Source organism: Danio aesculapii, chromosome 3, assembly GCF_903798145.1.
Source record: "Danio aesculapii chromosome 3, fDanAes4.1, whole genome shotgun sequence".
In the NCBI taxonomy this organism is placed as follows: Eukaryota; Metazoa; Chordata; class Actinopteri; order Cypriniformes; family Danionidae; genus Danio; species Danio aesculapii.
Window position 1 is genome coordinate 55,204,403 of NC_079437.1, and position 23,178 is coordinate 55,227,580.

At 34.6% G+C, this 23,178-nt stretch overlaps 2 protein-coding genes, 1 long non-coding RNA gene and 1 other non-coding gene across 9 annotated transcripts in view; 2 read left to right on the forward strand and 2 right to left on the reverse strand.

The window, feature by feature from the left end:
* ern1 (endoplasmic reticulum to nucleus signaling 1) overlaps nucleotides 1-9,357 on the reverse strand; it is a 68,892-nt gene extending 59,535 nt beyond the window's left edge. The window contains exon 1 of the mRNA XM_056454254.1: nucleotides 9,154-9,357. Within this exon, the coding sequence (XP_056310229.1) occupies nucleotides 9,154-9,231 (78 nt within the window). The 5' untranslated portion in view covers nucleotides 9,232-9,357. The remainder of the gene's footprint in view (nucleotides 1-9,153) is intronic.
* A 5,970-nt stretch (nucleotides 9,358-15,327) lies between these two features.
* On the forward strand, nucleotides 15,328-16,874 carry LOC130221684 (uncharacterized). Of its 2 annotated transcripts, none has more exons than XR_008836305.1 (2): nucleotides 15,328-15,718; nucleotides 16,055-16,874. It is a non-coding gene; the product is annotated as an uncharacterized LOC130221684 (long non-coding RNA). The 2 variants fall into 2 exon arrangements; XR_008836304.1 differs by having other exon boundaries at nucleotides 15,328-15,559.
* A 31-nt stretch (nucleotides 16,875-16,905) lies between these two features.
* On the forward strand, nucleotides 16,906-17,040 carry LOC130221844 (small nucleolar RNA SNORA50). The gene has a single exon (XR_008836331.1). It is a non-coding gene; the product is annotated as a small nucleolar RNA SNORA50 (small nucleolar RNA).
* A 2,749-nt stretch (nucleotides 17,041-19,789) lies between these two features.
* The window catches only part of tex2 (testis expressed 2), a 64,999-nt gene continuing 61,610 nt past the window's right edge, over nucleotides 19,790-23,178 (reverse strand). For all 5 annotated transcript variants that reach the window (XM_056454258.1, XM_056454259.1, XM_056454255.1 and 2 more), the window contains one exon: nucleotides 19,790-22,458. In XM_056454258.1, the coding sequence (XP_056310233.1) occupies nucleotides 22,324-22,458 (135 nt within the window). In that variant the 3' untranslated portion in view covers nucleotides 19,790-22,323. The remainder of the gene's footprint in view (nucleotides 22,459-23,178) is intronic.

Consider the following 23,178-nt stretch of genomic DNA (forward strand, 5'->3'; position numbering starts at 1 on the left):
TATATATATATATATATATATATATATATATATATATATATATATATATATATATATATATATATATATATATATATATATATATATATCCAATCTGATATATACATATGCTTTTGGTTTTTTACGATTTTAAAAGGATTTACATTCAAAAATTATTGCTTTAAAGTCTTTCCAGATAAAAAAAAAACGCTGTAGTATTACATTGACAACTTGTCTAAGTAAATGTCCTTCTGTAAATCCTACTTTTTTTTGTTCTACCGAGGAAGTGACATACATTTTGGTGCTACATATTGGAACAGTTTGTAAATTAGCAGGAAATTTTTAATTTTCACTGAACTATTCCTTGAGGTTCAGCTCTATTCTTGCCATGTGCTCCCAAATGTGGGCCTATACAAATTTAACCATATCTACAGTATCTTAGACTTCCACATCCTCATTTTTCTCCTGCACAGCAGAAAAGGGAAATATGAGAAAACTATTTTAACAGACAATGGCTATGTTGCCATCCACCTATTTTTGTGCGCATTTTGGAAATGCCATAATGCGCATAGTTTAAAAATGCATATGAAAAAATCTGCACATAACTGAGCAGGATACACTTTGCTAATCAATAAGAAAAGATGCCCATAAACTTTGATGGAAACACTTTTTACTGAACAAATTCCAGTATGCGCATTAAAAAGTCATGTGATTTTGTTGTAAGAGATCATGTGATGATAAAAATGTGTGTGAATGGACAAACCAGCAGGCTGAGCACACTGTAAAACATTTGAAATGTTGTTTTGGTCATTCTAAAACGCCTTAACCACTGGTGTAGTCCTAAAAAAAAAGGTGGTGTACTATTACCCAGCCAACCCGCCCATGCCGTTACAGGAAGACATCGTTCAGTTAACTTCGAAAAACCCACGAAATTTACTCACAGCTGCTGTGGTTGTCAGAGGGCGGGGAATGGCGCAAAATATAAACAAAAATGCACCAATTGCAACTAATTAGGATGAGAGTTTAAAAAAATTTGGTATACAGTTACTCTAATCAGCAAAACAAGCGAGTATACCGAGGGTATAAGCAATTATTGATCCTCAGAAGTCGTAATACCCAAACAGCTAGTGGAAAAAGTAGACATACTGAGTATACGTGCGTATAGCCCCGACTACACCACTGGCCTTAACCATTTCAGTATTAGTGTTATTATATTATTGATGACCTCCAGAATCAAGAGCGTCTTGGCGTCTCACGCCTTCAAAAACCAGCATGTGATCATTGCATGTCGGCATTTGTCTTCTAAATAAGTCATTTATTAAATAAAGAAAAGATTCACGAAGCTTCTTCTAACATCATGTAAATTCTGTTTTTACTGTTGATATTTGGCGCCAGTTAATCAGGAAGTGTCGATTTTATTCTCTTTGACTCATTGGATGGAAACGCTGCTTTATTTGCACGTCTTTTATGTGATATTCCTGTTTTGCACATAAATTTTATTCGCATCTTTGAAAGAAAACATAGCTAATGTGACGTGCTTTTACCAAAGATCAATGCACTTTTGTATACAGTCCTACAGCAAATCACTACACACATTACGTTATTGCTTGCAGTACATTTTATCCAATCTAGCAAACTCATTTCCAAAATGTTTACATTTCCAGTAAAGTATAGAGGTGGCCTTATAACAGCAGTTCTTTATTTACTGGGCTATAGATGAAAACTGCTCTCATTAACGAGTTAAAATGTTATGAGTGTAAAGCTGTCAAGCATTTAGAGTAGGGGTCTCAAACTCAAATTGGCGGGGGGCCATTTTAGTGACTGACAATTCATAGGAGGGCCGTTTTAATATTCAAGTACAAGAAAAAAGTGGAAACCTGACGTAATTGATGCAGACATGATGCTTATATTTCAAGCATTATGTTTATCGTGTCACACATCAGCTGTTGAAATATATCTGTTGTTGTCGTGTGTATGGCTGAGCGTTAGACACATACTTAGTCATTCTTCCACAGAGTATATACAGTCAAAGCTCCAGCTTTTGGTTTCTTGTTGAACATATTGAAGGGTTAGTTTAAATTCCAATGAAAATACTACAAATAATATGCATAATAATTATTATTCTGTCCTAACCAATTGTATTTTCCTAATAGTGTAAGAACAGCAAAAAGCAGTTTGGGTAACTTGAGTCACTTTACTGACAATTGTTCTTCTCAATATCTTTCTTTTTTTTTTGCTAAATTAGAACAAACAGGGGAAAAGTAGCCTACATATTCACATTTACTTTAACAAGTTGAATTCAGCAGTAGAATTTTACTAATGTACATAGATTTTATGCAAATCTTTAAAGAAAATGAGAAAAATCTATTAAATGAGACCATTGAATCGAGTATTAGCAAACTGATCATATTTGTTACACCACCAGCATAACATGTAAGCCATGAGTAGGCCCACACAGAATCCGTGCGCGCAGAATTCCGCAGATTTTAGCCCATCATTAAGTCTGTTTATTTACTTGAGTAAATGTGTGTAAATCTATATTTATTCAGTTTTTAAATTAATTACAGTAATATTATTGACTTAAGCTACGGTCACATTGGGCTTTGTGTGTGCAAAATTCTGTCATACTGAGCTGCGAAAAGGGGCGGGATTAAACAAGCATATTAGATATTTAAAAAAGCGAGCGATTGCTCAATGTTTTAAATTTCTGTCCAGAGAGGTCCTGTTTTGATCCTCGATTGGTCTCACGCAGTCAAGTGATGCGATTTTGCAGGTCAGAGTTCACCAAGCTTGAACTTTGCACCGCAGCCACATGCGAAACTTGACGCATGACCCTGCGTTTTCAGTCTGACGCATTCCCGTGCGTATGAATGGCAGTCTATGGGAGGAAACGTCAAGTGTGATCGCAGCTTAATATGAAAATGTTCATCTGATTTTTGTACAATGCAGTTTGTACAGTAATAATTTCTAAAAAAAAGTCTTTTAGTAGAGATATTATGTAAGAGATTTGCTTTGTTTACCAAATAAAGTGGATCTAATTGGATTTGCATTGTAAACATTAAATAAAAAAAGTTTAAAAGATATTACTTTTTATTTCACATATTAAGGTTTTAGTTATTATACTCCCAAAATAATTCCGCAGAAATCTGCAGATTTTCACTAAAATTCTCCGCAGAAATAGCAAAAAACGTCCGCAGATTCCGTCTGGCCCTAGCCATGAGGAAGTGTTTGTACAACAAAATACAAGTGGAATAAAACAAATAATCAAACAACTCTTGAATATTTACAAAAATAGAGCACTTAGGGACATGTACTTCAACGTTTAAATCAGCCACAGAATTAAAACGCATGTGTGTTACACTCGACCGTACACTGAGAGAAAATGAAAGTAAAACTAATCCGCATGCAGTATTGTAAATGTCGTGGTGGCGGGTCAAAACCACAAGTGGGTAGATGCGACAACACAACATTGATGGTTGTTCAAAAATATATGTTTTGGCGGGCTGAATCTCGTTATACTTTTGACGTTAGCTGCGAGCCGGTGGGAGGACGAGGGCGGGTCGAAAATAACAATATTAATCTACTTTTTTTAAGGAGTGATACCCATGTGTATATTTTCAATAGAGTGATCTGATCATTACAATAATTAGCTGTGTGTATAGACTGATTTCACTTTTCAGTGATGATTTCTAATTTCTGACTGATTTTACATTTTTAAAAGCGAAATCGAGGCTGCGGTGGGAAGAAACCTGAAAGTATTGTTGGGAGTTACATAGGAAGATTGTGTACCTGGCTGTATATCTTATCAGTGAAGAGAAAGTGACCCAAATTTATCATTTCACCGCCTTCCGAGTGACCCGAAGGTCTGTTCTGAATGAATGGTGAAAATAAAAAGGGATATCAGAGCTCATTTTTAGCTAAGTTAAGGGAAATGGCCCTAGTTAGCTAACGTTACCTTTCCCAAACACACGTTTTAGATGCCATTTATCAAACTCAAGTTAAAGAACTGATTCTTTCACTATATTAGACTCGTTACGATACTGAATTAAAAGAAAACCCGTCCATTTCCCGTCAACATTTAAGGCACTGTTGACGGCTTTCTTAAAACAGCGCTGATTTGCCATTGTGTTCACGTGCTCAACAGAAATGACTGTGATTGGCCGAGACTCAACTGATCTTCATGGCTGCTTCGTGCTCCAGTGTCTGTGTATCTGTGTTTGCATTGGGTGAAGAGCGGTAAACTGATGAGCACTGGTGAAAAATACTATGGTAAATCAGCGCTGTGATTACATTGATGTTTACACCATTTCTGCATTTTGAATTCTCAGCAACAGCTGGAGGTTTATAGTCCACAGCATGTTACTGCAATGTATACAGTGCTGGGTCTATACTTCCAGGTTTCCTCCCACCGCAGCCTCGCTTTGATTCGTTAAAATGGCGGCCGCGTGAAATAAACGTATTGCGTGTTGCTTATCAGTTTGTCTGTCTGTCCTCAAAGTACTTGTAGTACACTCATAATAAATGTCTGTGTAATTTATGTAAATTTATGCTTAGGCTTTGTTGTATTTAGTATATTTAATTGACAATTGTACAGATACGGAATAACGTAATAAATAAAGATAATAACTCATGAGAGATCATGAAAGATAATAAATTATTGGCAGATTACACTGAGATAGCCTTTTTTCTTAATTTTTAGACAGTGAAAACAAATGAAAACAACAACAACACTTAACTAGATATTAAAGTTTGAGGACAAACTTTATGGTGGCTTGAAAAGCCGAGTCTGAATTAGCATGTTACTAGCATGAATTAGCAAGTAACTAGCATGATTCTAACATAAATTAGCATGTAACTAGCATGATTCTAGCATGAACTAGCATGTTACTAGCATGTTTCTAGCATGAATTAGCATGAATTAGCATGTTACTAGCATGTTTCTAGCATGAGTTAGCATGTTACTAGCATGTTTCTAGCATGAATTAGCATGTTACTAGCATGATTCTAGCATGAATTAGCATGTTACTAGCATGTTTCTAGCATGAATTAGCATGTTACTAGCATGTTATTAGCATGATTCTAGCATGAATTAGCATGTTTCTAGCATGAATTAGCATGTTATTAGCATGATTCTAGCATGAATTAGCATGTTACTAGCATGATTCTAGCATGAATTAGCATGTTACTAGCATGATTCTAGCATGAATTAGCATGTTACTAGCATGTTTCTAGCACGAATTGGCATGTTACTAGCATGTTTCTAGCATGATTTAGCATGTTATTAGCATGATTCTAGCATGAATTAGCATGTTTCTAGCATGAATTAGCATGTTATTAGCATGATTCTAGCATGAATTAGCATGTTACTAGCATGATTCTAGCATGAATTAGCATGTTTCTAGCATGAATTAGCATGTTACTAGCATGATTCTAGCATGAATTAGCATGTTACTAGCATGATTCTAGCATGAATTAGCATGTTATTAGCATGATTCTAGCATGAATTAGCATGTTACTAGCATGATTTTAGCATGAATTAGCATGTTACTAGCATGATTCTAGCATGAATTAGCATGTTACTAGCATGATTCTAGCATGGATTAGCATGTAACTAGCATGATTCTAGCATGAATTAGCATGTTTCTAGCATGAATTAGCATGTAACTAGCATGATTCTAGCATTAATTAGCATGTAACTAGCATGTTACTAGCATGATTCTAGCATGAGTCAGCTTGTTTCTAGCATGAATTAGCATGTTGTTAGCATGATTCTAGCATGAATTAGCATGTTACTAGCATGACTAGCATGTCACTATCGTGTTGCTAGCACCTTTCTAGCAAGATTAGCATGTCAGTAGGATGTTAAAACTGTTAGCGTGTGTTAGAATAGCTAGTCACAGTCTCTGGGACAGTTGCTAGGGTGCTGAAATTGGTTGCTAGGGAGTGGCTAGTAAGTTTAAAGGTAATCAGTGATTGGCTGCTGGCTAGACTGAGTTGAATGAGGCCAGACTCTAGTCTGTAGGACAGTCTGATGCAGAGTTATGAGCTCACAAAGGTTGATCCAATGTTAAGTCAATGGGAGTCTTTTACAATGGAAGTCTATGGGACAGTTGCTAGGGTGCTGTAAGTGGTTGCTAGGGAGTGGCTAGTAAGTTAAAAAGTCATCAGTTATTGGCTGCTGGCTAGACTGAGTTAAATGAGTCCAGTTAGAAGTCTGTAGGACAGTCTGATGCAGAGTTATGAGCTCACAAAGTTTGACCCAATGTTAAGTCAATGGGACTTTTGGGTTTTTTCTGGGTCGTTTTTCGGAAAACCCAAGGTCGGATCAGTTAGAAAAGATATAGCAACCCGAGTCAGACCAGTTTGAAGGTTTGACGAAAGTTTGAAGTATGTAGCTTGAAAGGCCTAGGAGGAGATACACTTAGAAATTAGTCTCAGAAGAATAAGAAGAAGAAGAAGAAGAAGAAGAAGAAGAAGAAGAAGAAGAAGAAGAAGAAGAAGAAGAAGAAGAAGAATAAGTTTAAGATAGATAACAATATGCTGGCTTTTCAAGCCACCATAATAATGAATGTGTGTTCATCATCACTGGCGATTCATTCTGCTGAGGGGACCCCTGATAAATAAGAGACTAAGCTGAAGGAAAATGAATGAATGAATGAATGAATGAATGAATGAATGAATGAATGTTCATCATGTGTCAGTAACAGTGCTGGGTGTCTTCAGCCTATGACTTTCAGAAGCCAATGGAAATGGCTCTGACATGTTGGTTATGCTCTCTCCGCGTATACTTGTTCACATATAATTTGATAAGAGACTCCTCTACCCACACTGCACTGAGTCTGTCAGCGAGCAGCGAGCATGTGCTCTGTGCCACAGGTCTACTGCCATTATGAGTCACCCATTTCCTGTGTGCTACATGTCCATTCGGATATCAATGGAGTAATAAAGAGCCTTAATATATCATCAGACCTCAGTAAGGAACAGATTAAAACTAACTTTTAAAACTCAAAAAGTCAGTTTTTATTTTAGTCAGATTTTATATAGTAGTACCCATACAACAAACTATATAAAGGAACATGTGGTAAAATGTATTTATGGTTTATCTCACTAATGTGAAGATGTTCAACTGACAGTCCTACATTCCTGAAATAATAAGGAGCCTGCATTAATATTCAGTATTCCTCAAGTAATTAGATCATGGTGAAAATTCATGAATCAACACCACTGTGAACCTTTCATCTACATTTCCATTATTATTAATTTTATTTTGATAAATCTAAAACACCACGTCAATGTATGTGCATTGTAGTATATGTTATCAGACTGAGGTGAAGTATTATATTATATACAGGGGTTAGACAATGAAACTGAAACGCCTGATTTTAGACCACAATAATTCATTTGTATGGTGAAGGGCCTTCTTTTGCGACTAATAAAGCATCAATTCAACCTGGGAATTACAGATACAACTCCTGCACAGTGGTCAGAGGGATTTTAAACCATTCTTCTTGCAGAATAGTGGCCAGGTCACTACGTGATGCTGGTGAAGGGAAACGTTTCCTCACTCATTCTTCCAACGTGGCTCAATAATATTTAGTTCTGGTGACTGTGCAGGTCATGGGAGATTACGGATTATATCACCTACACTTTCATCAAATCACTCTGTCACCAGTCTTGCTGGGTGTATTGGTGCATTACCCTCCTGATACACAGCACCGCCTTCAGGATACAATGTCTGAACCATTGCGTGCACATGGTCCTCCAGAAGGTTCGGTAGTCCTTGGCAGTGACGCGGCCATCTAGCACAAGTATTGGTCCTAGGGAATGCCATGATATTGCAGCCCAAACAATGACTGATTTTCACTCTGGGCATGCAACAATCTGGGTGGAACTCTTTTTTGGGGGTTCTCCACACCGTAACTCTCCCGGATGTTGGAAAGACAGTACAGGTGGAAATTTTGAAACTAATGAAGTAAATTGATTTCTTTACAATTTTATACGGCATCTTTGTATTTTTTTTTCTACTGGAGATACTGTTGCCCCACAAAAACAAACCAAAAAAAAAAAGAAGTAAAATATCCTGCACATACCTTCAAAACGGTATAGCAGAAAACGGCGGTTTTAAAACCTTGACTTTTCCAAACCTTGACTTATCCCTTGAAAATGATTATCGCCCCATGCCTAGTCTGGAGGTACTTATACTAGCTTTGTAGCTCAGATCTAATCTAGTATAGACTATTGACTGGTACTAATTAATAAGAATGACAGTAGTGTAATATGTAGTCAAATAGATCTGCACAGTACCTACTATCACAAGACAAGGCAGGACAATAAAGTACAGTAGGCTAGAAAACTCGTGTCTAAATGGACAATCAAGACATGATTCTGAAGGATATATTTTGCTCCACATTCACACCAGAAAGCCGGCCAACACAATTGAGGTAAAGTTGGTTTTATATTCGTACATTCGTTCAGCGACAACTTGTGACAGTCCCTGTATCGTTTACCATGGTACTTTGAATATTGGGTCTGAAATCTCATCCAAGTATGACTTAAAAACAACATTAACCATATTTATTTGACTGTGAACAATGTTGTACTTTGATCATATGATTTCCCCATTTAGAATTAGCAAAGATTTATTTATTTTAAGTTTTATTACATAAACTTAAGGAGAAAGTCAGAATGTGCGAATATAAAACCAACGTTACCTCAATCTTTAAATAATGGGTCTGAAATCTCATCTTAGTATGACTTTAAAACAACATTAACACTATTTATTTGACTGTGAACAATGTTATGCTTTGATCATATGATTTCCCTACTTATAATTAGCAAATATTTATTTATTTAAAGTTATATTAAGTTAACTTTAGTTAAGGAGAAAGTCAGAATGTGCGAATATAAAGCCAACTTTACCTCAATGCCAACACAGAGCAACCTAACATCTTCAATGGCAAACAGACTACAATACCTTAATAATAAAGCAATGGTAACAGGGCCACAGGTCAAAGTAATCAGAGATCAGAAGGATTGTAAAAAGTGAACGCAGTTTAGACTGGACGATCTGCCACCAGTACTTGACAGTTTATAATGCGGCACACAAATAAAGACACGCGTTACAGTGATCAGAGATAAAGAGCATGTTGGTCGATCAGTAATATTTACACTCACCATCAGACCACTGTGACTCCACCATATCATCGCAGTTATAATCCACACAAGAGCCCTGCTGCACACTCCCCACGCCATCACGCGCACATATAACCGTTTGATGAGAATACGGCAAATGTGTTTGTTTAAAGACAGTTTACTGTTTCATTGTACTACTGAACGGACGGGCTCAATGCGTTTATCAGCTCTCTTCCTCTTACTACTCCAGCGCATGCTCACATCACACTGGAGGAGGAACTATCGTAGACGTCACATCATCTTGGACGGGAAGTCATACAAGGGCAATATTGACATCGAAATAAATGTAATATAAAAGGAAAATAAATAAATTACAATTATTTAAAGACAGAATTTAAAGCTTTAAAATAATTAGCAGTTCTTTTTGCTTTGGTATTTTTTGTTTCTTTTATCGTACATAGGTAATGACCTATTTTTATTTTAAGGTGAGTAAAATTTGCCCATTTACATTTATGAATAAAACATTTTCAATATATAATGAGCAAATTAACAATATACCTGTATACGACTGTACTCTCATAAACAAACATCTTTTCTTTGAATTCCAATGCAATATTCGTACTCTGCTTAACAAAAAAAGAAAAGATCACACCAAAACAATTGTGTATAATGGGAAGTCTTTCTGTGTTTTTTAACAACATTGTAAACAAAGTTAGTAATGTGGTCATAGATATTTTATTTTCCAAAAGGAGTTTTGGTTATACTGTAAATCTTTAAAGTTGCTCAAATCAAAATGTGGAAGAAGACTGTTTAGTTTATTGAAAACATTTCAATTAATAGAAGACCTGGTAGTGTAAATGAGTTTTTCTTCTTCTTTCTTTTAGTTGTGTTTGTGTGTCTATTCTAGGGTTTAAGTGTGTTTATTTTTATTATTATTTTATTGATTTGATTATTATTTGTGCTCTGTTCAATAATTGTAGATAAAAGTTAATCGAATTTTGCCTTATCATAATTTTGTTATCATGCATAAAAATAACACATTTCAAATAAATACATTAGAAATGTAATAAATTATATATACATACAGTTGAAGTCAGTATTATTAACCCCACCTATTAATTTTTTTTCTTTTATAAATATTTCCCAAATAGTGTTTAACAGGGCAAAGAAATTTTCACAGTATGTCTGATAATATTTTTTCTTCAAGAGAAAGTCTTATTTGTTTTATTTTGGCTAGAATAAAAGCAGTTTTTAATTTTTTTCAAACAATTTTAAGGTCAATATTATTAGCCCCTTTAAGCTATATATTTTTCGACAGTCTACAGAACAAACCTCCATTATACAGTAACTTGCCTAATTACCCTAACCTGCCTAGTTAACCTAATTAACCTAGTTAAGCTTTTAAATGTCACTTTAAGCTGTATAGAAGTGTCTTGAAAAATATCTAGTCAAATATTATTTACTGTCATCATGGCAAAGATAAAATAAATCAGTTATTAGAGATGAGTTATTAAAACTATTATGTTTAGAAATGTGTTGAAAAAATCTTCCCTCCATTAAACAGAAATTGGGAAAAAAAATAAACAGAGAGGCTAATAATTTGGGGGTTAATAATTCTGACATCAACTGTATGTATGTGTATATATATATATATATATATATATATATATATATATATATATATATATATATATATATATATATATATATATATATCCCACAGTTTTTCTGTTGATCAATTTTTGGAGACTTAAATTGGTATGGCTTGGAGAATGATAGACAAATTCTTTGTTAATAACAAAGGAAGTTTCCTATAAAATATTGCACAGAATTTAATTTATCCAGTAAAACATGTATTGGAACGTTTTAAATTAAATATTGACCACTCCTGGCAATTTGGTTGTAACAAGAAAGAAACTATTTGTCATTAATTTTTTCATTGCATTTATGCAAATATATTTTGGATTGATATTGAGAATTTTATTGCAAGAAAACTTCATACAGCTGCTAAATTGGGTGGGTCTGATATAAAGATATATGTGAATGATTATAGCTAATATAGAAAAGGATAAAACGTATATTATTCAACTAATGGTTATATGGGAGAATTTGATATAGACAAAATGAAGTGGTCGGGTGGTAAACCAATTTTTTTTCGAATTCATGCAGTATTGCATTATGGTATATAAATGTAAATCAAAAAAATCTCTCAAGACCTCTAATATTATCTGTAAACTTAAGATTGACTGTAATTTTATTTCAATTTTATTCCTCTGGCTGTATTTTATTTATTTAATTCTCTACTTATAATAATGTGTACTCTTGGCATTTTGTGTGATTTATATTTCTCTTGTTGTAATATGTGTTTATATCCAATAATAAAAATAATTCTGTAAGTGTTTTCTGTACAGCAAACTCGCTTTCCTTCAGCTTAGTCGTTAATATATATAGAGTCGTCACAGTGGAATCAACCGTCAATTACTCTTCAATTAATCCTTCACTTTCGCCAATTGGTGAAGTTTTTTCCTTGCCGCTGTCGCCACTGGCTTGCATGGTTCGGGACTTGTGGAGCTGCGCATCGATGGATTTGCTCTTCAGTGTTTGGACTCTCAGCAGTGAATATTAAACCACACTGAACTCAACTAAACTGAACTTCAACACTGAAAACTGAACTGACACTGTTTCAATTTACTAATCTTCTATGTGAAGCTGCTTTGACACAATCTACATTGTAAAAGCGCTATAGAAATAAAGATGAATTGAATTACTGATGTTGCCGGAGAAATTGTTCTCCCATCAAATTATATCAATAATACAAGATAATTGGGTTACAGATTTTATTGTGGAGTGTTTTGTGGGTGGATTCAATTCTAACTACAAACCAATTGCAAAAACAATTCTAATTAAAAACATTAGCTAAATCTAATAGATCTAAATCTAATAGATGTTGAATAATATTTTATGCATATATATTGTTAAATTGAGGCCACAACTAAACAAGACAAAGGAAACTTATAACTACTTTATTTCTTTTAAACGGAAAAAAAAAAAAATGAAACGTCAACAGATTCGAGATCATGCAAAAAAACAAGATTGCTGGTGTCGACCTGCATGGTTCACAGAGTTCATCGCCCTCTATCGGACAACAGTGTGGATGTAACGACACCTTGTTTGTACTCGTGTCATTTTGACCTGGAGATTTTATTTTGCCCGAAAATACTAATGTTATCTCGTTGGAAACCTACCGACTTTGGTCACACAGGAGATATCTACTTGTCAATTTATGTTGGGGCAGTTTTCTTCTAGTTTCTTCTGCTTAATCAAAATGCCACAAAGTCACATGTGTATTATTATTCCACACAAAAACCGAAGTTTCAGTCATTTCCACAATTATATTTATTTAACGGATAATTTATTTAAATTATATTTATTTATTACACAAGTAATTAATTTCTTTAACAACTCAGCGGCATGTTATATCAATGAAATATTGAAACACGTTTATTTATATACCTTTATTTCTACACAGTGAAATTCACAAACTTCTTAATGATAACCATATTTATTTAAAACTCAAAATAGACTGTTTTGAATTATTGTATTATTAATATTTTTACAAAGCGTCCTGTCATACACCTGGTGCAGTAAGGCTTGATTTTTTGCTATTTTGCCGGAATCATTTTCACATTACACCATGCTGTTTCAATAGCAAATGCATTTGTGCCACTTTGGTGACTCATGGGTGTGCTAGTCTGAAAAGGAGGAGTGTTAAAGGCACATTGTTGATGCATTGCGACTGGGCCATGACTAACAAAAAGTTGGTCTAAAGTCAATGGTGCAGAACAGTGGTGTAGTCCTAAAAAAAATAGGTGGTGTACTATTATCCACCCAATCCTAATTTTAAAAGTTGGCAAAGAAACGACAAAAGTCAATGTAACTTTGATTCATTTGATTTATATATATAGTATAGTAAATATATATATAGTAAATACCGCTATATATATATATATATATATATATATATATATATATATATATATATATATATATATATATATATATATATAGTAAATACCGCTATATATATATATATATATATATATATATATATATATATATATATATATATATATATATATATATATATATATATAGTAAATACCGCTATATATATATATATATATATATATATATATATATATATATATATATATATATATAGTGGTATTTACTGTATATATATATATATATATATATATATATATATATATATATATATATATATATATATATATATATATATATAGCGGTAATTACTACACACACACACACATATATATATATATATATATATATATATATATATTTATATATAGCGGTAATTTAGTAGTGCACAGGTAATCGTGAATGGAAATATAGGAGGGCTAAAGCGACGCCCATGCTGTTTTACAATTTTACTTGAACGTTTCATCAATACATCAAATACTCAATGCACAAAAATTAGGTAAGTCTAATCACCAAAAACAAGTGAGTATACCGAGAGTATGATCCTCAGAAGTCATAATACCCAAACAGTTCGTGGAAAAAAGTAGGCATACTGAGTTATACGTGCGTATAGCAAGGACGTACACCACTGGTGCAGAGTTTTTATTATTTGAAGAGCAAGTTAGTGTTATGCGTCTATGCGGGTCCAAAACACACACACATTGCTTAATTCACACAAGTGATATACAGCAATACACAAATTTCTTTACATATGACAAATGTAAAGTATTTAAAAAAGTATTAAAAGGTTAAAAAAAATGTTTTCTACTCAAATAAAACAAGAAAAAAAATTTACCTCAGGGGCTTTGAAATGCGGCTCTGCAGTCAGTTTATTTATTATAATTTGCCTTTGTTTAATGTTATTATTAATAGTAATATTTGTTATATGCATATTTATATTTGTCTTAACATTTTCTTTAGTTTGTTGGAGTGGATTTGGCCATTATAGTGCTTTAGACATCGCGCTTAGATCGTTAAAATGAAGCCCATGGTGTGAAAACATTTTGTTTGCTTTACGTTTGTTTTCTTAATTTATATAGCACATTTACAAACAACAAATGTTGACCAAAGTGCTTTTTTAAGAACAGAAAATTAGCTGAATTTGCTGCATTGGGAGGTTAAATTTACTCAGATCAAAACCATAACAGGGCATAATAGTGATAATGCAACTGGTAAACTACATGTAAGACAAGATCATATCATTTTTATGGATCTCATCTCACATAGGAATAGAGGGAAATGGAGTGAAAATATGCTAAAAAAATCATTAAATAATAATAGTGTAGAAATAGATATAAAAAGCAGCAAAGCAGAAGCAAAAACAAGTTGTAAACAATCAGTTAAGAAAGCATGGTAACAAACATGAAATAGAAAAAATAAAGGCAGACATCTGTATGAAATTCAAAAGAGAGCAGGACTACAAATGAATGAGATAGTGATTTTAAAAGAAGAGGAGAAATAATGTCATGATTAAGAACAGGACACTCATCATTAAATGGAAATCTACATCAAGAGGCATCCATCTGCGTTATGTAGAGATTGTGTAGAAAATTAAGCAGTAGAGCATGATCTATTATATTCATTCATTCATTCATTGTCCTTCGGCTTAGTGCCTGATATCAGGGGTCGCCACAGCGGAATGAGCTACTAGCTACTCTGGCGTATGTTTTACACAGCTGATGCACAGGAAACACCCATACACTCTCTCATTTACACACGCACGCACACACACATTATGGCCAATTAAGTTAATCCAATTCACTTATAACGCATGTTTTTGGATTGTGGGGGAACCCAGAGCTGTTCTACAGTGTAGCATATAATAAAGCGAGAAACATGCTGGAAACAAAGATAAATGCAAGTGGAAAACATATGATATTAGAACTAATATTAGCTAATAAAAAAATTCTAAATAATATTAATAATAATACATGGCAGTCCATTCCGCTGTGGCGACCCCGAATTATTAAGTGACTAAGCCGAAAAGAAAATGAATGAATGAATGAATAATACAATTTATAAAAGACAGGAAATTTTAGATTTTTTCCTCTCATTGTCACTCCACTCCAGCACAGTTGGTGGCCGTAATGCACCTAAATGTTGGTTAGCCCACCGCCAATAAACAGCAGAAGAAGGAGGAGAACAAAAAGTCGCTGCTGCCTGCTCGTGCGCTCTCACACCACAACGCTTGCTTCGGTGTCTGAGCTGCGGATCGCGAGTATCTTTATAGTAAGGATCTCACCGATTTCATGTGAAGCCTATTTTTTGGTCGGATGCAGTTTACTTCTCGAGACGAGCAGTTGTTTCTATTGCAATACATATGTTTATATCTTCTCGTTCGGTAGTTTGAGAACTGAGGAGAACGAGGTCCACTGTAATAGATATTGTGTGTCGAGTAATTTAGGTATGTGTTTATTCTTAAAAGCTCGTTTCTAATTTCTTGAAAGGTTGTGTTAATATCTGAACTTTTAATCCTTTTGTTTAATCCACGCACGTGGCGTGCTAATATGTTGTGCTCATGAGCACGTGCTAGCAGCGTGACTCTCCTCATTCACCGAGAGAGGTAAAGTTGGTTTTATATTTACACATTGACTTTCTCCTCAATAATATCATTTCTAAAAAATATTCTTTGCAAATTTTAAATAGTGAAATCATATTAGCAGCCAATGACTATGAAAGTACAACATCGTTCACAAATAAAAAGTGCCAAAGGTGTTTAAGTCGTACTTGCATGTGATTTCAGTACGAAGTACCATAGTAAACCATATTGGGAGCATGTCATTAAATGAATGTGAATGTAACGCCAACTTTACCTCATCACCGATATATGTAATCTATTAGTAAGTTATTTAGTGTAGAATTTTATAACACTTAAGTGATGTTCTACCTCTCTTTTCAGGTTGTTTGCAGTTGCAGTGGACTACATCGAGATTCCATTTAACCCTAACCAACTTGCTGAACAGATGAATGTATTTAAACCTAAAGGGGTAGCTCACCCAAACATGAAAATTATGACTTATCGTTTCAAACATTGAGTTTCTTCTGTTAAAAGAAAAATGATATTTTGTAGATATTTTTACTTCTATAGCAAGTAAAAGAAACAATTGAGGTAATTTTTTTTTTATTGTTTTATATTCGCTCATTCTGACTACTTTAATATAATTTTAGATATGTATTCTTTGCAAATTCTGAATAGAGAAATTATATTAGCAGCCGATTACTGTCAAAGTACTCGGTCAAATACAGTCAAATAAATGGTGCTAATATTGTTTTGAAATCATTATTACATGAGTTTCAGATCGAATATTTAGAGTAGCGTGGTAAACCATCTGGGGACTGTTAAAATGAACGTATGTGCAAATATAAAACCTACTTTACCTTAAAGAAATACTGTGGAAGTCAACAGTTGCATGATTTCAGCTTTCTTCAAAATTCATCTTGTGTTCAACAAGAAATTGGAACTACTTGACAGTTAGTAAAATGAGAAATGTTTGGGTTAACTATTCCTTAAGTGTCTTTGATCTCAGAGTTATAATTTATTATTATGACATGCATTGGAACAGGCTGAGGTTTGTATTTTTTACAGTGTGTTAACTTTAATGCCAAGTGGTTTTAATTCCGTAATTTATTTTTTTTTACTTTGTTTGTCAATGTATCTGTTTGTATATCAGAACAATTCTGTATGTCTTGCTGTATATAATAAAGAAAATTGATCTCTATATTCGTGAATGGTAATTCTTTCACTCTAGAAAGCACTGTCTTTGAACCTGTGTAGCCCATCCATGGCTCAGCGGGCCAAGCAACAGTGCAACAGTAAAGCGTTGTTATAACTGGAGCCTCTTGGCTTTCCTTCCCAAGTTGCTCTTTTAAAAGCAACCAACAAATGACATTTCAAATTGTAAGTACATTTGAGAGAGAAAAAAAAACACCACAACAGGAATCATTTTTGCAAAAGCCATTGATCAGTTTCTACACACAATCATGTTGTCTGTATGGCCAAACACAATATTAACATGAAATATTGTGCAACGGAAATAACGACTGGTAGAGCGCATACTAAAAACCAACTTCGAATGGCAATATTTTAGCGTAAACAGTGATACAAGATCACGTTCAAATCAAAGTACATATCGAATTAATATATGGAGTATAATCCAAAACTCAGGTGGAAAAAGCAATTTATGTTCGCCGACACCTTAGTACCAGCTAAGATACAGACCTTGTCATGTATGTTGGATATAAAACACTTCAGAATTGTCAATACCTCCTAAACATCTGATAATGGTTGAATGTCAAAACTCATTCATAGAATAGATGGCAAAGGTTACTTGCCAATGATTATCCAACAGAAACTACATGATTTAATACACCACATGATCCTGCAAACAGTAAAACAATGAAAAACGAAAGCAACCTGACGATGAACAACACAGATATCATCACTTGTATATGCCGAAGATAGACGAAAATGCTTTGTACATTCAACAATCGTCTGCACTAGTACACAACATATGAGTTCATCTGTATTGAAAATAGAATAGCACTTATTTTGAGCACTGATCTGAAATATGATGTGAGGTCTAGCCCAGTGGTTCTCAATGGTCTTGCTTAAATACCCAGATTTAACAAATCCTGGAATAATTTAGAATTACTGTGCAAAGTAATTTTAAAGACAGGTTAAACAGGAACATCAACAATAGAGTATATGCGGAGCTAGTGTTTCTTCCAATACTGATAAGTTTCTGGTGAATGGTTGTGACCTTTTTTCCATTTTATACAGTTCCTTTTACAGCATTGATGTTGTAATGTAATTCCAATACAATTAGTTAAATTAACTTTGGCATTCATTTAGATGCTCAAGCGTAAAAAAACGAGACAAAAAGCCGTTTACACGCACCCTCCCATCATAATTGGCAGGCTAGCGCAGAAGTGCCATTGAATATACTGGGGTAAAATAAATGTTCATATTTTAAAGACATGGCAGGGGAAAATGTAATTTAATGCAGTGTTTCTTGTACAATCTGAGACCCACTTTATATCACTCAGCCAGTGGAGATCGCTGATTTTTAAAGAAAACAGACCTTAAACGTGGCGATTTTGCAAGGGCATACAGTTCACTAGAAGCGCTTAACCCAGGTTACTGTCAAATTAAAAGTCCTTTAATATAATTTGGCATATACCCTGTCATGGTTCCGAACTGTAACCGTCAACAATGGGTTAGCGCAAGTTTATTCGTTATTTTAAAAGAAAAAAATTTACAGTACTGTGCAAAAGTCTTTGATTTGTCATTTTAGCAATAGTATATTGACCATTTTAATTACCTCTGTTTTCACTTCAACAAATAATTGAGATGAAGTCTCTATTAAACAAAGAAGAAAAATAAATAAAATATGCCTCAATCAAAAGATGAAACTGAAAAAAATCTGTTATATTTCACAATAGTCTCTGTAAATCAGTTAAAATTTTGCTTAGTGCCTAGGAATGTCACACCAAATACTGACTTTTCGCAGAAGTCCTTATGTTTTTATAGAACTTTCTTGTATATACTCTTTTTTTTTTTTTCATGTGTGTATTTCTTTATGCCGCAGTCACACTAGAGTTTAAGCTTGGGGAATTCTGTCGTACGGCGCTGCGAAAAGGGGCGGGATTAAACAAGATAATTAGACATTTTAAAAAGCGAGCGATTGGTCCATATTTAAAATTTCTGTCCAAAGAGGTCATGTTTTGATCCTTGATTGGTCTTAACGCAGTCAAGTGATGCGATTTCACAGGTCAGAGTTCACCAAGCTTGAACTGCAAAACTTGACACACGAACTTGCGTTTCCGATCTGACGCATTCACGTGCGTATGAACGGAAGTCTATGGGGAGAAAAGTCCAGTGTGACGGCAGCTTTATACTTTCTGCACAGTACTTTGGAACAATCTGTGTAATATTTTCAACATTGAGCAGATTTTTTTATGTTTTTTGAGGGTGATGACAAACCCAGAAGCCATGGGTAGGCACACACAGAATCTGGGCCCACAGAAATCCACATTTTTGAACCCATCATTCAATCTATTATATGAAAATGGGTGCAAGTTATTATATTTAATATAAATCTCAGTAATATTGCAATAATATGCAAATGTTTAAATTATGTACAATACAATTTGTAAAGTAATATTTTGTCTTTTCGTGTGTATTATTCGGATGTATTATATGAGATACCATTTGTAGCTTTGTTTACCAAACAAGTTTTTCTAAGTGACCATTCGCTAAGGCACACCCGAAATCCGCCACACACCAATCGTAGCTTAGCAACCGTAGCTACGCGCAGGAGGTCTGTCAAGCTTTCAAGCGAGGGAAACAAGCCAAAGCGTTGTGCATATGTATTGTGCAAATCTGATACTCTGTATCCTAAAAGTTTGGAGGGGGGGTGGAATTTTTTTCCCTTTCAAAAACCTAAAACCCATGGGGAGAACTTCCAGCGTGGATCAAGCTGTATGAGGGGTGCTAAAAGAGCGGGGTTAAATTGGTTTTGCTATCGATTTTCCTTACACATTCAGTGATTGACGGCAATAACTCACACACCTCTTATCCAAAAAGATACAAAGCAGGTTGTGTTTCACAGCTGTCTTTTTTTTCCGCTCAATATTATGAGCACTGCTCCGATTAAGCCCTCGCATTAGCTGTAAGAGCGAGCACAATACAGTCATATTTCCATCCGTTTCAAGATACGAATTTTTTAAACTACATATGAACAGAACAAAACAGAGATATGATCATAAACTGAGAACTTGCGATCAATATACTTCACCCGCAGCTGTTTTTCAGTCGTTTATAACCCTCATGCCCATGTCAGAGCTTCAACTCACTAATGTTTTCGTCCGTCTTTTGGAGATTTAGTCATTGGTGACGACAATATATCGGGTTATGGTCTGCTTTTATATTTGGTGTCGGATTAATTGCTGGTAAGGAAAATCTAATTGTTCACTTCTGCTATTTATACTTTAATTTGGATTTCAATTTATTTTAGTTTTCCCACTTAACTGCAAATAAAAAAAGAAACGGTATATAAAGCACACAAACATACTGACAGTCATAGGTACTGTCCATTGTTATGGGTCAATGATGCTAATATTTGGTACAAATCCATAAATTTCTCCTTTATGGCTGCTCTTTCTATGAATGAGGTATAAGCACTGTCCGTGCGTGTTTCCTCGTCAGTTAGTAACGCTATATTTCATTGAACAACAATTAATCTATAAGGCTTTTTGGCAAAAAAACAGAGAAATCATGGTTTAATTAATTATCATTAGATTATTTTTAAATGTCACCTCTCCTGCTGTGCATGAACTAAGCTGTTGAATGGTCAGCGTATGAGGCTGCTAGGCTTTAGCTTCAATTTTGTGTAAATTACTTTCTAATCAGTTGCCTAGTATGTCATGAATATACGCCTGTAATGCATACTGCAGTCCTTTTTTGCCTGGCTTTCTCAGATATCTCCCATGTTCACCAAAAAATGACTAATTATATTCCTGGTAATGTCTGACACTGGCGCATACACATTGTAATAGATGTGCCAGGCACGAAAGCTTGACAGGCGTAGCAACAGTAAGGACGGCGGAGCTTAGCGAAGGGTCAATTGGATTTGCATTGTAATCCTTAAAGTTGAGGGTTTTTGTTTGTTTCCAGCTCATATACTCTCAAAATTTAATTTTTTTCTTCTTCAAAATTCTGCGCAGAAAAATCAAAAGCAGTCCACAGATTCAGTTTGGCCCTAGTCAGGATATTAGTTTGCAGTCTTAATATACACGCATCCACATATGACTGTTAAATGTCTAAAAAATGTGAAAGTCTCTTAATGTAATGTTTACCACCAATCTTAACCCATTGAGTACCATTCAATATCTTAATAGCCAGTAAGAAATTCTCAACAAACAGCCAACAGAATGGTTTTGGTCCTGTGACATGAATTATCCCCTTCTATTTAAATATCCAAGTTTTGTCATCATGGGGCTCATACAGTTTCCTACTGTATTAGTTTTGGTCTAAGAAATTATCAAAGTATTTGACTGCAAATTTGACAAGTACTTTCTAAAGCAATAGCAGTTACACGTATTACTTGGCAACTACGAACGTAATCCCATAGCAAATAAATGCTGTCAACTAATATGTTCTTTAAACGCTACAGTATTTAAGTATAATATGCATTCAGCATATCCGGGTCCAAATAAGTAATAACAGCTCCAAGTTTTGTCATCTTAACTAATCGCATCAGCAATTTAGCCAGTGAGAACAGACCTGTGACCCACCATTTGAGAACCACTGATCTATGCCCACTGCAGAGGGGCTTCTGATATCTCTCATAGAAAGCTCTTGAACAGGCTTGAGAAGGGATCGCTTGGGGATGAGGGGGTTATTGGCTGGTGTCCCCCTCAAGCACAGTGAAATTGATCTAATTGCATAATCAGATGCCACACAGAGGGCTCAGGCAGCAGTGAATGGAAGAGGATAATTGTGGTACTGGTAGGTCTGTTGTGTCTGAAATTATTTGTCGCTAGACGCATATGACAATCATGATAAACATCATTAATGGATGCAAATGTCCCCTTCTGGCTTATTGGTTCTGTTAAAATGTCTGGATGCATCCATTATTGATGCTCTATGCACCCCAGGGATGCACAGCTTCAAATAATGAACACTGAGGTGGTTTGCAGGCACTCTGTCTCACCAAAAGTCCAGTGAGAGCCCTCGAATAATAAATCGTGTGTGGCCAGGCATCAGGATACTGCAGGAAGTCGTTTAGGTACTGCCATTCGATCCCTGGACTTTTGGTAAGTCAGCATGTATCAAACAGAGGTAGCGCGTACACTTCAACTCATAGGCCTTTCTAGGCTCTATACTGTCTTTTCACTAGTTGTTCGACATTCTTAACCTATGCATTTTCGTACATCACCAAAACCTGTTTGAGGGCCTACAGCGTGCGCCTTCATGTGGTCCCGACCAAATCAAAAGCAAGCAAGCAAGCAAGCAATATCGTCCTTTCTTTTAGTTATGAATGTGTTCAGATTTTTCACAGCTCTGTTCAATGGGCAAGGTGGCACCTGTAATTTTCAACTTTCAAGATTTAGTCTTGCCCTCATGGGATTTTTTTTTTGTTTTGTCATTTATAAAGAAACAAATCTTCACATGTCCTCGAGAGATTCTTTAGGATCCAAGGTTTCTTCGTCCTTCAAGGCACTGGCATTGGAACGCGTGTCCATGGCAGAGTGCATGATAGGCAGCCAGACATCATCCATGTTTGGCATCACAAATATTTTCTGCAGAAATGGAAAGGGTTGAGGGTAAAGACAATTGTCTAAAACCAGCAAAAATAAAAGGGTCAGCAATGTTTGTAGGTGCTTAAACAATTTACTACTGTATTAGATTTGGTCTAAAAAAAAATTCTAAAAGTATTTGACTGCAAATTTTTCATGTACACTGCAAAATATGCTTTTCTTACGTTGATTTTTTTGTCTTGTTTCTAGTCCAAATATCTAAACGTTCTTATATCTAAAAGCATTTTCTAGGCAAGCAAAACATATTGTCTTGTTTTAGGAAGTAATATGCCAAAATTAAGCGAGTTTTTCCTTAAAACAAGCAAAATAATCTGCCAATGGGGTAAGCAAAAAATTCAGTTTTTTCCTTTTGACATAACATTATTTTGCGTACCCCATTGGCAGATTATTTTGCTTGTTTTAATGAAATTCACTTAATTTTGGTATATTATTTCTTAAAACAAGACAATATGTTTTGCTTGTCTAAAAAATTCTTAATTTAAAAAATGTTAGATATTTGGACTAGGAGTGGGAAAAAAATTATATTGCAATATCTTCTTGTGCTTTCTGTCACAATAAATAAATCGACACTAACGGCCAATATCGATATTTTATTATTAAACAAAATTGTTAGTTCACCCATTGTCAGTATCACTGCCACTACATAATATCTACCAAGCAGCGGCCAGGCCAGTCAAGAACACAAGTTAAACAACAACAGAG